This window comes from Mugil cephalus, chromosome 3 (assembly GCF_022458985.1).
Source record: "Mugil cephalus isolate CIBA_MC_2020 chromosome 3, CIBA_Mcephalus_1.1, whole genome shotgun sequence".
NCBI classification, from domain to species: Eukaryota; Metazoa; Chordata; class Actinopteri; order Mugiliformes; family Mugilidae; genus Mugil; species Mugil cephalus.
The window spans coordinates 23,796,224-23,812,759 of NC_061772.1; the positions used below are offsets into that span (position 1 = coordinate 23,796,224).

At 39.6% G+C, this 16,536-nt stretch overlaps 1 protein-coding gene across 1 annotated transcript; it reads right to left on the reverse strand.

Moving 5' to 3' along the window:
- Positions 1-7,755: 7,755 nt before the first annotated feature.
- grpr (gastrin-releasing peptide receptor) lies at positions 7,756-15,148 on the reverse strand. The gene is made up of 4 exons (XM_047581086.1): positions 14,762-15,148; positions 9,369-9,720; positions 8,611-8,724; positions 7,756-8,136 (listed from the first exon to the last, which is right to left on the reverse strand). Exons 1-4 carry the CDS (start codon positions 15,067-15,069, stop codon positions 7,855-7,857), a joined length of 1,056 nt encoding a protein of 351 aa, XP_047437042.1. The 5' UTR covers positions 15,070-15,148; the 3' UTR covers positions 7,756-7,854.
- Positions 15,149-16,536: the final 1,388 nt, after the last annotated feature.

A 16,536-nucleotide genomic window follows, 5' to 3' on the forward strand; every position in this document is an offset into this window, starting at 1 on the left:
CCTTGTTTGGTGTCATTCTTTTCATCACAACCTCACCTGTGCCATTTTACAATGATTTTTTTCATTTTGACAAACTGTCAAACCTAAAACCACACTAAAACCATAAAATCCATGTAGGAAAAGGTTAGATTTTTCACTGTGAAAATCACAAACATGTTTAACTAAGCACTTTTATAACTTATAATGCAAATCCCAAGTGTTAATTTCAAAAGCTTATGTACAAATTTCGCAAACAACAAAGCCATTTATAACTATTCCCATTAATATATAATACAGTGTTTAATTATTTTAAGTCAATGCTGTGCTTTTCTGAAGCCATTGGGGCTGTGATTCCCGCTTCTCATAAAACAGGAAAGCCACATGTACATCTGTTTTACTGCTGTCGCCTCATGAGTAACGTATTGATTTCCTGTCTGGGATAGCTTTTTTCTCTGCTGCTAATCGATACATGATGCGCATCATGGCCTATGTTCTTGCTCCTTTTGTTTGCATCAGAATTGATTTGGCTCCTGTCATAAAAGGAAAGACATTTTGAAAGTCACTGTGTCCGAGGTCCCAGTGGCTGTGACAAGTTCCCTCCTGTGGGTGGTTGCTCTAATGGCAACATTAATCATGCTTCAGTGCTGCTGCCTGTCTGCAGTGACAGCCCCACACTTCCTTTGAGTGCTGTGCAGGTGAGGTCACAATTAAGAGTGACAGCCACTGAAAGTTTTGAAGTTACAAAGCGTTTTGTCTCCCTCTTGCTGCAGTGTTTGTGCACTCACATCTTCCCCCTGTCCTTCAGCTGTATTTTGAGTGTAACATTAGAAACATTTTGTGTGGTTTGTTACCACCAATATTGAGAAAAATGATAGAATCTCAGTCTGTCCAATAGCACAGTTTAAAATTCATATTTGATAACAGCTCTGTTGTGCTCTGATTGGCACACCAGGTTGCACTATTTACTTTAATTTATACAGAAAATCAATGCGTGTTTATCTCTTCCCGGGTTTTCCAGAAAACCTCCAGAAAGCCGCTGCTGCTGTGCTACCGAGAAATAATCTGCACACAAACCCTGTGTAAAACCACTCTTTTATCAGATGCTGACTCATCGTGGTTGTATTAGGCCCTACAGTCAGACCTCCAGTTCCTCTTATCACAGCACTTTCCCAATTTTGTCTGAATTTATTCACAGTGGGAAACTGTTTTGTCTGCGGTGTTCTGTATCTCCAGGGCTCAACTTCAACAACAACAAAAAAAAAGTTAAAAAAATATCTGTTGCTCTTCCAGGAGCCGGTGAAGCTGTTGGTCCTCTGGTTGTAAAAGCCTCTGCTTGCTTGTATTGCAAACTACATTAACTATGACAAAATTCATATATTTTAGTATGAGTAGAGTAGAATTTATGAACAGTGACTCTTTAACCCAGCCAGGTTGTATCTTTTTGCCGTGGAGAGAGCAAAACGTTTTACTCTACATGTGCACAGAGGCGAACAATCAAGCAGAGACATATTGGAGGTCTGAGTCTTTCTGAAAAGACCCGTGGGACATCCTCACACATTGTCAAAAACACACCGTCATCAGGTTGCCCTTAAAAGGTGATTAAGAAAAAAAAAAAAAATGTTGGGGACATTTTATGTAATTTCACCCCCATGCAGCTAAGGATTAGAGAGAGAATGATGTGTGCTCCTTCACCCAATATATTTATTCTTTTGGGAGATCAAGAAACACGTTAAGGGTACGACAAATGACACAGACAACGTAAGAAAACAGTTCACACCTTTACCCCAACCAGCCGCCCCAAGAAACCCAATTAGACTGCAGACTGTGCAGACTTTGTACAATATACAGTTAAAAAAACTAATTTTATTTTACTTTTACCTCCTGACACCCAAGCATTTGTTTGCAATGCATATTAATTTCTTTAAGATAAGATAAAGATCTTTAGGTATCTGGGATTAGTATATATATATAAAAGCATCATCTTTGAACTGGAAGTACTTTTTCAAAGTAATTATGTCGACACAGGGGTTATTTCAGTGTACATTACAATTTAGGTCAGTGTGTACCAAATGTGTACCAAAATATTAAAAGAATGTTTATTTTAATGCAAAACCAGAATTGGAAATGATGAAATCCCAACGTCCTCAAACGAGTACTTGTGAATTTGTTAAATCAAACTAGAAAAGTGGATAAGAATAAATAAACAAGTGTATTGACCCTTTGCTATCAAGACAAAAGTATCTCCTTATGTGGACAACAGGTCTAAATGAAGCAGAATAAGCTGCCACTAATCTAAAACATAATGTCCCCATATGAGGACGCAGGGTCTCTGGAGGTTTGAGTTGTACCCTTTAGATGTATATATAAAACAGTATCGTAGCTCTATGTCTGTATAATTGTACTGTTTGTCTCCAATAAAAATACTTTTTAAACAATGCACATGGACAGAGCTGCAAAGAAAACAGAAACTCCTGGTGGTTTCAACATCACAGCACTCTAATGTCCTTCGACAGCTCTGACACTTTACATCTCATCGCCTCCCAGCCTTGCACATAACAAGGGTGGCAAAGCACATATGGATCAATACGCTGCTTAGTGAAGACGCACAACGCCTGCACAGACACAGACATATAAAGTGTGGGATGTTTTAGATGTGTTTCAAAAGAAGGATCACACATTCACCGGAGAACAGAACTTTTCCACAATTCAATGCCTATTCCTGGTAGGAGGACATGAGGGAGGGAAAACCTAAAATCCTAAATGACTCACACTCGGAGGCAAAACAAAGATGGGAGACATGAGGGAGGAAAAACCTAAAATCCTAAAGAAGGACGAACACCACATCATTCCTCCCTAGTTCCTGGACATTTTCTGCAAAAACATAGAAGAATTACTTTACTTGTTTAGACATAATCTGCTTTCAAGTTGTTTCTGATCTATTTTCTGAAAATTACCTGTATCTTTATAACAAACAAATAAATATGTATAAACTCTGTATGTACTGTAGAACCTATTGCATGAATAGACCCAAAGTAAGTGTTCACGTTTCATTCAGTTGCATTCAATTTAAAATAAAATTATGGATGCTTGTGAACAGTCTGGGTAATATCAGCATCTTAATGGATGCCCGTACCTTCACTGGTGTTACTCTGCTCAGGTCTTCAGGTGTTTTTCCAATTTAGATCGAGTAATTGATTCGTCTTCATCCCGTGTTTGTTGATGCTGCTGTATGTTTGTGATTGTCGCTCTCCCGAATGATGGATTTGAGAACACACGGGATGCTTCTGTGTACGTCAGCATTCGTCCTTTTGGATTCGCCAACAGTAAAACCTTCAATCAATTCCAGTGTACCGGTTCATTTTGCAACTACATTTGCCCAAGCTTTAGATGTTGTACATCATCATGTAGAGTTGTACATCATCATAATTCAGTGGTGGGCCGTGAATTTTCCAACTCGGCCTTCAGTGCCCTCCAGCTTCACTCCCTTTTCCTATTGAATACATCTGGACGGTGTTCTTGTAATAAATAAGGATGTTACTGATCTGATTTAAGCAAAAACATTTCATTTAATTTTCTTCGTCGTTCAACGATTCGATATGCATCATAGATACACAGGTTATCCTTTTATTACAGACCAATACGAATCAATTCCATACAGTATAAGAACGATACGATTTGATTCTATGGTTAATATTTGTTGTAGATATTTTATATGATAAAGTCTATGAAAGTGACAGTACAATACTTTCTTTTCAAATATGTAAAACATTGGGACTGGCACAAAAAATCACAACAAAATCACATGTCAATGTATTTATTTTTAGGCATGGACCAGGGTCCACATCTTGGATTTTGGTTTTCCCGATGCGTTGAAAATCTTTCTCGGTGCATTATCACATTCGGCCAGGCTGAAGTTTTCGTTCTCCACCTCCTCCTCCGTTTTCCGTGTCATCCCTTGTTTATCACTCATGCTAATACAAGCTACGGCGTTTCGCTGGCAACTTCAGCTCTCGCGTTTTTTTGTTTTTTTTTTTAAGTGACGTGGCCCGTGTGTTATGCCGTAATGCCGAAAAACGATTCAAAGTCTCGCGATACCCGATCCATGGCTCTATAACCGATTAATCTAGGATGCCGAACAAAAGTAGTTCGCTTTTTCACGCTAACTGCCTCGGAAAAGCGGCAACTGTTCAGTCAGTAGTGAACAAACAAGAGCTACACAACAACTGAATGACATTGAATGCCAAACCACTCACACTCATGGTCGTAACCATTGACTGTATATATTAGGTCGTAACATCAAAAAGCACTTAACTTCCACAGTGCATTGCAGCGCATATACTCCTTGCTATCGAGTATTTAATTCAAATGTATCTTATTTTAGTTCGTTAGTTTTTTTTAAATATAATTCTAAATTTAAATTTATGGTGATCTGGTAACACTAAAATAAAATGTGTTTAATTTTTTGTCGCTCACAATATACGTCACGACTGCGACACCGGCCCGCATGTCCAGCGCGCTATTTATTGAACTTTTCGACCGCAGGTAAGTCAAATTCCTGTTATGTATGCATAAATACAATTTTGTTTTCTCTGTTGCAATTCTTTCATTTCAAAAATACAACACACAATAGTATTTATTTATATATAGCGTAGGGCATGATTTTTTTCGGAGTTCAAAATGTATTCCTATGCATAAACAATGTTTTCTCTGTTGCAGTTCTTTCATTTCATAAATGTAACACAATAAACATAGGCCTAGCATAGAGGTCACAACGATATATGCAGTGTTATCTTCATTTTAGATGTCAAAGGGGTTTTGTGGTTCCCAGTGTTTTGTTTTCTATGGGAAACGGGTCAAATTGGCTCTTTGAGTGTTGAAGGTTGCCGACACCTGGTCTATGTCTATGGCCAGAATGCCAGAATAAAAACAGTACAAAACCAGACTACTGGCGCTAACATGATGTCGGAAATCCAGGGGAAACGTTGCATCGTCGATGGATATCTCATACAGTGAGATCAAATCCATTAGTAAAGCAAGAAACCCAGACAACAAGTCTCCTCTCCCTCATTGCTGCCACCACATATCCAGCAGAAGCATCAATGTCAACCCAAAGAAATGGCAGAAAGATACATAAAAGATTCAAATATAATTCATGTTACTCACCAGAACTTAAGGAACTATTTAGTTTTCCTCTGAGTCTGTGAGCCAGGGGTTAGTGGACTGAAAGTGTCCGACAAATCCTTTTCTGGAGCTTCTGAGTTCCCTGACCTTTCTTAACCATGTCCAGCTTTTCTTGAAAGGTCCATCTTGAAAATGGCTTTGACAGTAAATCCTCACATTTCTTCAGCCGTTGTGGGGTGACAAATCAGCTATTAAATCATGCATGGAGCACAACTTTCCTAAACTTCAACCTGACCTGTCTGATTTGAAGCTTACAGCGTTTTTTTGATTATGAAGTTTTGGTCCCAATGACTTCCGCTGAACGTTGACAGGAACATGGAGAGATTTCTGAGCCCTGTTATTATCTTCTCCACTGTGGTCACCTCTTTGCAGCTCATATTGAGTGATAACTCCTCCAGAGTCTTAATGGAAACTGTCAGTCTACTCTCAGCCGTGTGTGATTTGAAACAGCTACGCACACACAGGTCTCTCTGTGAACCTTCAAAGCCGATACCTGGCACTCTAATATCCACTAATGTGTTTCATGATGAATATGTCGAGGAACAAAATGGCAAAACTAAACTGTTACTTCTAAAATACTTACGATGTGGACTCCATTCTAGTTTTTATTATTAAATATTATTATTATTATTATTATTATTCAAAGCTAAACAAAAGATGCAATAAAAATCTGTGCAAGTTGTGGGGTATTTCATTCTCATCCCAAAACAATTCTTGTGAAAATTCAGTTTCATTTCAAATTAAAATAAGTCCTGAGCCCGAAACTAAGGCATCAGTGGAAATGAAAATTCACATTTCACAGGAAGATGACTATTTTCTGTGGTCAGTTTTACTTTTTCTGTCTGTTCCCATCTCTGCCATACCACTGAGCTGTCACACCTTCCATCTTTTGTCTGCACGCTCCTCCCATCATTAGTTTCACTTGTGTCTTGTTAACCCTTCTCTCACGCACACATGCAGTTTCTTTTTCTTTCTCTTTCTCTTTGAAGAACTTCATGAAGTGCACACTTTCAGGAGGCAATGCAAAACAGGCCCGGAAGCAGGACACAGATCCAGAGGTTTATGATTTAAAAAAAAAAAAAAAAAAAAAAAATTATACTTATTTTAATACTGGCAGGTTAAGAGAAGGCTGGGGGTGACAGTTCTGGCAAAGAGACATGGTGAAGCAGAATGAAAATGGTGGAATGGAAAATAGTGGAGGGGTGCCTGGTAATGATCTGCACAGGTAAACAACAACAACAACCTGCTGGTGAGGAGTGAAAGATGAGTGATGGGAGACCAGACTAGAAATATGGCAGGTCTTCATGGGTGGATAGGCTTCAGGTGAGCGGGAGCATATTAGATTGCCACATCCACAGTTTGACACACACTCCCACTCGTGGCAAATGACAAGAGGCGTGAAGAAAGATTTTCCTCCGATTTCCTCTGAAGTATGAGGTGGCACTATGAGCACTGGGTTCATGCATCACAGGAATGTCGAGCATGCTGTAATACACATTTCTCAACCTTGACTTGTGTTTCTGTCATTCCTCAAATTGAAAAGATAATCACTAATCCTTGTTTATTTTCCAGACTGTGCACAGAATGGGGCTTGACTTTAAGGATGACATGTTAAGTAGGTGGTTGAGTCCATGCAGGACTCAAATTTGGCAAGGCGCTCATGCCACAATTAAACAGACGCTATCCAGACTGAATTATGCGCCCACTCCTCACAACCTGGGCACGATCCTCTCCCTCCGTGAAACGCCAAATTAGGACATTGTGGGGCAATATGGTGACTGTAAATTTGGCATGTGACAGGGCAGAATAATCACATCCTAGTGAAGACAGCAGTGCAGAAACTGTGGGTTGCATACACAGTCAACATGACTAAGATATTTAACACAACCGGAGTACAAACAACCAGCTTCCACTCTCTCAGGCAGCGTAATGTCAAAAGGGATTCAGTGTGCACTAACTGGACTGTCTGTTTTATTGATTTTTATGTAACTGAACCTTGTGTCACTTTGCTTTCCCGCAGAATTATGTTTGTATTGATTTTAAAAAAGCACAAACACACATTACAAATTACAAATGTCATTTCTGACACATGCATTTATGTATATTCACTGTTTATTTTTCACACGCCCTGTGAGTTTTACCGACTATCCACGTTTATACAGACAAAACATTACACTTAAATACTCAGTAGAATATTAACATACCAACATAATAATATCAAATTTTACAGCACGCTCATTAAACTTTAAAATCCAAGCAAAAACATTTAATCGTGTTTAGTTTGGTAGCAAAAACATTCAGGCTACTTATCTGTACATTTCACGTCTTATAATTTGTTAAATTATTCAAGGTTCTTGTGTTCAAACTCCTAAAACGTCTGCCCAAAGGCACAAATGCTACATAGAGAGAAAAGCAAGGCAAATATATCACAACAAAAACAATGGAATGAATGAGATACAACCACCGAGGCTCCTATTTAAACCCCGACTTCCCAACAGTCCCTTAGAGGTGAACGAGCTACCTGGATGAGTGACGAAATGTCTTCAGTAAACTCTACAACAAACAAACTCTTCTTTATCATGTTTGGATATAATGTAGTGAAAGGATCATTTTTCTACAAATAGCAACATACAGTATTGTGAAAAACTGAAATCACAAGTTAAGAAACGCATACAGGACGCACCGGACACACCTTCACACACAGTCCTCCTGGTAGACCTGTCGGCCGTTGATCATGGTCACACTCGCCATGGAGTGATGCGTGCTGCGAACGGAAGTCACATGCGTGTTGTAATGTGTCGGGCTCTGCGTGGAGTGTTTGAGGATCATTCGACAGCAGCAGCACAGCTGCTGGTTGAACTGCTTCTTGAAGGTGCTGCTCAGCAGGTAGAGGGCAAACGGGTTGAGGCAGGAGTTGGTGAAGGCCAGGATACGAGCTACAACGCTGCACACGAAGTGACCCAGTGAAGTGTCCACCTGGTAGATGAGACGGAGGGCGGAGAGTTGACTGAAAGGGCAAATCCCTTTCAATCAACTCTCCACCCTCCAAGGTATGTTTATAGGGATGTGAACAAATATGAGAATATTTTAAACCTTAATAAAAAAATTAATGAATGTCTTAGAAAGAAATTCATCCTTGTTCAGTTGTCGTGAATAGTGAAATAAACTATTGAGACCAAAACCACGTATCTACCAGGCTATAAACGTTTAATTTTGGTGTAAAGTTGGGCTTTTTAACATGGGGGTACAGTTTATGGGGATTTGCTCCCCTTTGGAGCCTCAAGCGGCCACTCGATGAACTGCAGTTTTTTTACATATACAACACATACTGTGTATAAGACTACGATTAATTCTCACAATTGCAGACATGTTACAATCACTGTGTACAAAGAGATATGCAAATAAAATAATTAGCAGGTGTATAAATAGGAACAAGTACTTTTCATCTACCTGAGAGTAGTGATAGGAGCGGTATAAGTAGATGATGTGACTGGGTAGCCAGCAGACTGCAAAAAGACCAACAAACACCAGCACTGTCTTGGCCAAGCGCTTCCTTGACTCAACCTGCTGGTCATAGACAAATGTGTGTTAGTGAAAATATAAACAAACATTTTAACATTATTTAATACACATTTTACAGCATTAACCCGTTACCACCAAACGTGTACAGGGCTGTGGCTGCCATCAGTGTCACTGATGTTATGCCTTTATTTCTGGGAATAAGTATTCTGCCACCAGTTACTATCAAATATCTATATACACTGATCAGGCCTTTGGGTCCTATGGGTGGAGGGGAGGGGCATCTGTGGATCATCCCACAGACACTTCATCAGTTTGGGATGTGGCGAATTTGGGCCAGGTCAACACCTTGTGCTGTTTTTCTTGTTTTTTGAGTTTGTGTGTCTGTGTCAGGCTGCATCCTGCTGGGGATGTCTGCTGCCATCAATGAGTGTCATTGCTATGGGGTGGGGGTGTCTGGTCTAAGTGGGTGCTACATGTATAAGTAACAACCACACAAAAGCCAGGTGCAAAGGTTTCCCAGCAGAACACTGTATTGCCACAAGATGGTCACTGTAATTTATTTCTCCTCTCAGTGGTTTTAATGTTGTGGCTGATGGTGTATATATAACACATATTTAATTATATACATGCAAAATACATCAAATTTAAACAACTGAAACATTTAAGAAACCGGATCTCGTTACGACCTGTCGTCTTGCATGCACATTTCCTTCCACGGGCAGGTTGGAGGCGCTCCTCATCAGGCTCCGGGCTATGAAGGTGTAGTACACGGATATGACCAGCAGGGGAATGACGTAGAAAATGAGGAAGGAGGCCATGGAGTGGATCTGAGGATGCAGCTCCCCAGCATGGGGATAAGGAGCGCAGGTGACGAAGCTCTCATTTGTGGAGGTGACGTTGAAGGTGTGGAGGTCAGAAAAGACAGCCTCAGGGATAGCCAGGATCAGGGAGAAGATCCAGATGAGCGCCGCCCGCAGGACAATGCTAGCAGTGGTGGTTGATGTTTGGATGTCAAGGGGTTTTACAATGGCCCTGTATCTGATGGATAGAAAGACATTTTCCAGGGTCAACCCCCAATTAACTGTTTTGAAGAAGAAGAAGCAGTGTAAACAATCCTTATCCAGAAAACACCTGTTGTAAATATATCGATAGAGTAATCGTGATTAAATCTTTGAGCAGGTTTAACACCAGTGACAGAAGCAAACAGATTCATCAGCTGTGGCAGCTCCAAATATGTCTTTTGGACTGAACCCAACCGGTCTTCAGGGGTCAAGACCTGGCCACTGGACACACAAACCTAAGAAGTCCATCGACTTTTCCACTCTTACTTAAAGTCTTGAGCCTTGTGCAATAACCTGAAAAAACTGCACAACTGTTAGGGAACCCTGGATTAGACTAAGAACATCCTGGAGAGATTTTATGCAAGGTTCCTACACATTATAATATTCAAACTTCCATACTTTTCCCAGACCTTAATCAAAAACACTAATTTGAAGTTTTATCACATTTCAGCCTCTGCCAGTCGTAAACAACTTTGGTTTGGCTTTGGCGATTGAAAGAAAGGATTGGAGTGAGACAATCAACAACGTACACACTTTATATCAAGGTCAGATTAATATGTAATGCATCACCAGTTTCAGCGTCGATAACGTTATGGGTTAAAATAAATCGTGACTGAAATTATGTTAAGTTAATCATTATTTGGAGGATTCTTATTACACATTAATGCTAATGCTAACCGCGAGCTAAGGCTAACCGCGAGCTAACGCAACGTTGGTTACGTGTTTCAGCAGTGTCCTCATAGGTCTCAGGGAGTTAGTATATTAGTATATTCTCTAAAATATGCGCCAAAACAGTCCATTGAAATATGTCAACCGCTGGATAGTGTTTGTGATCTCTTGCTTCCAGTTAAGCCCCGCCCCTCAAAATGTGTCGCATTGTTTACAAACCGTGAAGGGGTCTATACAGTTTTGTCACCAAATACTTTCTAGAAGAATATAGCTAGGTAATGTAGCTCATACAAATAAGTTAAAGATAAATTCAGTGCACGTTTTTTGTTTGTTTGTAAGTTGCTCATGAACAGTTGAACAACCTGATGTTGCAATAGATTTGGCCTCACTGGCCTTCTTAAACCTCAAATAAGTATTCAGATTGATTCTCACAAACAATTTAGCTGTGCTGCCAAGCGCCTTAAAAAAAATAGATCAATCAATTTATTTTATTTTTTTAGATATTCATAATTTCATATTTTAGAATAGGGGTGCCCAAATTGTTCCCAACGGAGGCCCAAAATTGAATCTGGGGGTAGGGTCGTGGGCCATCATGTTAATTTTTCAGTACATTATTTACATTAAGTTAAAAATAGGTATATATGGCGTGCATGTGCAAAATAAACACTATCACAAAATAATTTTTGAAAAATGAATGACACTTATTGTGTGTTATTGTGTTTGCTCGAGGTAGAAGGGACATCTGCACAGCTTTGCTTAGCCTGACAGCACCCGGCATGACCCTGGTTAAGAAGCAGAAAATGGATTGATGAACTTGGGCTAATCTTGTTTCTACTCTCTGTTGCAAAAAATATTGGAACAATATAGGACAGCAGCTCCAATGTGCTGTCACATTATTGAATTTTGGACACGTATTCACCTGTCAAATTCTCTCCTCCATCTCAGTGTCACGTACTAGAACTAGTGTTCACTCTTTGTGTCTCTTTCTATGTGTACATCATACTCTTATTTGTACCATTTTTATGCATGAATGGATTTATGTGCTGCTCTTTTCTCCTCTGTTTTTCTTATTCCCCACCCTTTTGTCCTTTTTCTTTGCACATGGCCCTCATATGAGATTTCTCTCTGTTAAAGGTTAAAGTTTTCCCTTGCCACCGTCACCTCTGGGCCTCCGGGTTCTGTAAAGCATCACAGGACTATTTAAACTCTTACTGACGCCGTATAAATAAAATTGAATTGATTTAGCAATGATACCCATAGCAACACCAATAGCTCTAAAAATAGATCATATTTGGCACACAGCCAGCATTTTACCTCAAATATAAGGTGTGGTAAAAAAAATAAATAAATAATAAACCATAATGGAGATGGAAACTAATGTGTGTGTGTGTGTATCCATCAAAATTCTGAAGAGGAAAACTCTCATACACAATATCACAACAGCTGAGATGTGTCATGTTCACGCTCGCTCCTCTCCATCAGCCATTTAAGTTCCATTCAGGTCAGATTTATTGATATCCCAAAGGAAATTAATTTTGCAGCAGACATCAGAGACACAGTGGACAAGGACAACATCAACAGAACACAATGATCACAATAAAAATAATGAAAATATTACAAATGAATAACGTGACAAGTTAAAGGGCACGGTTAAAGTGCAAACAATGCATAAAATGCAAATGTGATACTCCCACTTGTTAAGCACGTCAACACCGTTGCAGCACACAATCAGTATTAACAACAAAACACACAAAAATTAAAACGCCCCGAGTATATTTTGTTGATATATTTTGTATAAATCTGTTTGGATAACACAGAATACTTCATTTCATTCATTTTCCGTAACCACTCGTGCTGCCACTGGGGGAAAGGTCGGGTCGCCAGGCTATCATACGGTTAAGGGAAAAACAACCATTTGCACTCATATGCACACCTACGGCCAATTTACAATCACCGGTTAACCTAACGAGCACCTCTTTGTCTTTGGAAGGTGGGAGGAGACCGGAGTACCTGGAGAGAACCCGCGCAGACACAGGGAGAACATGCAAACTCTGCACAGAAAACCCGGAACCTTCTTGCTGTGAGGCATCAGTGCTAACCACCACAACACTGTGCCACCCCACCAACTACTTACAAGGGCAAAAACAGTAAGTGGAAAATAGAGTTTTGTACTTTGACACATAAAAAGAGGGGGTTGGGTCGCTTTGCTGTTGTTATTTTTCTTTTATTTCCCTCAGAGATGCTACTGACTCTACGGATGTTGCTTGTTGAATTACAGCTATACAGGTGCAAAACACAGTGAAATGTATCAGTAAATACAGCCAGACCTGGGAAAAAATGTGGATTATCAGATCAAATTGAGGACAATTGGACTCAACAATGATCCGTACGAAGTAGTATATATTCGGAAAAGAGAATTAGCCTCAGTCTCAGTTAGTTTTAGCTCATTTCAATTATGATAAATGTAACTAAATAAAAGATGCTAACGCAAAGAGCTTTAATGAAAAGTAACGTTAGATATCTGTAAAAATATATCTCCGACTGCTTTTCCAATCTGTTGGTACAGTCAATTACACAACAGTTTTCCCCAATTAATTTTAAAATTTAGGTGCTATTAAGCCTAAATAGAACCTAAAGGCACCATTAGTTTGAAGATCAGCATCCAGCTAATGCTGCTAATCTCCATGTACAACTTTTACTTTTTGCCACTCAGCGGCCGTAACCACGGAGACATCACTTGCTGTGATGTCACGTTCATACCCTCTATTGTCTGGTGAAATCAAATCAGCCTTTTAAGTGAAACATGTCCCACATTATTTACAACCAGACCTTTTCATTGTTTCTTTGCAATTTTTGTTGCATTGTTTCTAGTTGCACCCAAACACCAAGACAAAGTCCTTTAATGGGTGTTTGAGCACATGTGGTGGTAAATGTGATTCTGAGGACCGCTGGACAACACAACCAGCTCAGTTAGACATTTCTTTCCTTATAATCCTGCTGTCAAATAACTGGGCGAAAACACCATATTAAGCAAGTGATTTGGAGCACGTTTGGCGCCACAGTCGGCGGGATTTAATAAAATGTGAATTGTTAACAAAGACACGTCAACACTTACCACACCAACAGCCACTTCACCTGTGATTCATCAGCTCTCACCCACACGCAAAGAACCTTTCTGTTGCTGCCGCACGCAATTAAAATTAATGACTTCCAATATTGCACAGGAACGCTTGTCTGGCAAATTGTACCAAATTGTAGGTGACACACACACTGTGGGCAACCCTTTCGAATAGCTCGACGTGAAAAACAGTGTTGATGAGTGGATGTAAAAACTCAGCTTAGAGGCTGGCAGATAAATAGCTCGTAATGCTTTGATTATAATGACAAGATGACAGCGCTGTCAGAATAGGCGTGGTGCAGATATTTTCAAGATCACACTGGTAATGAGATGGGGAATGTGGATGAACGTGGGTCTACGGTGCAAATCCACACTGCCACAATTACGGAAATTGTACAGGCATATAGGTGTAAAATGCGCTTTTTCATTAGAAGTTTGCAGGCTGTGCTGACACCAGAATACAAACATACTCACCTATTTGGAGAGGATAAACCGAAAGAGAAAACACAACTATGAAATGTCTGGAATAACCTTTCCAAAATTTGTTATTGAGTGAGTTAAAAATACAATTCCACAAAAAAGGGAATTACTAATACCTTTTGTGTTAGACTATTTTATTAGTTACGTTTTGAGGATTAAGTCTGTTTAGGTTTATTTATGGCAACAAACTCTAGGCTGATGTTAGAAAGGGGTTAATGCTCCTCTGCAGGAAATAAGATGCTTGTGAAAAGTGGCCAAGGATGATTAGAGTATGAGCTGGAGGCTGCGCACACCTGAACACTGCTCGGAAGCTCACACCACACAGAGGAGCGATCAAAACAACCCTTAGAGCTGTTGAGTGTTTTTTATCCATGATGGATGTAGAGATATCCTTTTTTTTCTCTCAGGTCTTGGCAAATGGCAAATACTTTTATAGTTGCAAAAAAATATTCACGTAGCAAAAAGACATCATAATGTAATGTGACCATAAACGTTTTGAATCAGTCATTTACAGTTTTAGTTCTGTGGCTACAGATGTATTGTTTTACACGTGGCACTCGCCCTGGATAGAAAAAGCTCTGTCACGCATATTTCCATACATAAATTATAGTTTGAACATCAGGTTTGTATATGGCCTGTCTTCATTACAAACTAAAACTAAAAGCTGACATTTGGATCATTTGGCACCTATATTTGCCGTCCTCAAAGCTTCCCTTAGCCACGAAGTTGCAACAACAAAACAATGTCCTACCTGTCAGCAGAAAGGGCTGTGAGAGTAAACACGGACACCCCGACCGAGGTGAGCTGAATGAAGGGGATGACTTTACAGCCCACTCTCCCGAACAGCCACTCCTCTGACAGGTAGCGGCTGGCATCCACCGGGGCGCAGGTCACCAGCAGCAAAACGTCTCCGAGCGCAAGACTGGACATGAAAAGGTTCGGCACATTGCGGATAGATTTGGCAGAGCAAAACGTCTTGATGAGCGTGATGTTGCCGATCAGACCCAACACACTGATCACGCCGTAAATAGAAGCGATGACCACGCCGGTGTACCACATCGTCTGTGCCGAGCCTTGTGGAGTAGTGACGTTGCGCGACGCGTTTGGGCACAGATGCTCCGGCGGTGTCCAGCGTCAAACCAACTCACCGCTGGTCGACAGATATTTTTAAATAAGCGTATCACCTCAATGCGGACATGTCCTTTGGGGTTTAAGAGAGAAGACAAAACATTCAGTGAAAATTTTCTGTCCAGCTTTAGAGCTTTGCGCCGGTCCTCCCCATAGGGTCCGCTATCGGGGCTGCACAGAGCAGCCGGTCAATATGTGTGTGGAATTTAATTTAAGAGTATTTCAACAATGAGAAATACTGCGGTATTTAAGTAAACTACAGGTAACAAATAGCTACTGTTAGAAGTCTGGGAAAAAATAATTTTCACAAATCAGTCCTTATTGTTTGGTGATAATAATAATAATAATAGACTACTAAACACTGTGCAGCACTAAAAAAAAAGTAAAATAACAATGTATTTTTTTATATGAAACCAAATGCTACAGTTCAATATAAAAATCAATATAATACAGTTAAAACTACAAAATGAAAGTGTCAGATAAAATATATAAATAATCAACATTTTCAATATAAATTAAACAGTTTAACAGTTTTAAAATGTTATTACCATTAGTTTCCTGTAAAGGTGTTTACATTCCTTACAATGTATATCATATGTATATATATTATGGCATTATAACGACTTAGCTTCCTTTTTTTTTTCTCTCGACAAAACAACTGTTTTACAGTGTACACACACACACACATGCACAAAAACACACCTGAAGAATACTGCTGGGGATAGGTAGAGGCAAATGTGTCTTCAGTGTCCTCCTGATCGGAGGATGCTCCAAAAAAACAGAAGTGCCCCTAATTTGGTATTAAAATTAAATCCACCTGTCATTATGCAAAATTGATCAAACTTTGGGATTGACAGAATCAGATCTATTTCCACATATGTCCATCCATACATGAGTTTATTTTGGCATTAGGAGGAATTAATACTTACAGTAGAAACAATACATCCTCCATCCATAAGTTGAAAAATAAATCACCCGTTGGATTGTAACAGTTTTGTCTCAGGATACTCATCATCGTTATAAAACAGTATGAAATTATATCCAGTTTTTGGTGCTAATTAGACTGACAATGGAAATGGCTGCTGTGTGTAAGAGTATTCACTTTCCTTTCTATTTTATTATTACATGCATAATGCCATCACCTTCATACTCAGAAATAGATGACACCTTTATCTCTTGCAAGTTCCTCCTTGTCTTTTCCCTTTTTTTTTCTCTTAACTGGGCACCTGATGGTTTTGATCTTTTCTTCACCATTTGTTAATTTTGCAGTAGAGAAAGAATACCACTTGAATCCAACTTTCTAACTAACCTAGGTTACCACACTGTTAACCAAGGATAGTTAAAGCGAAATGATGGAATGAAATTCCAGACGGGTTTTATTTGGACAGCACAGGCACG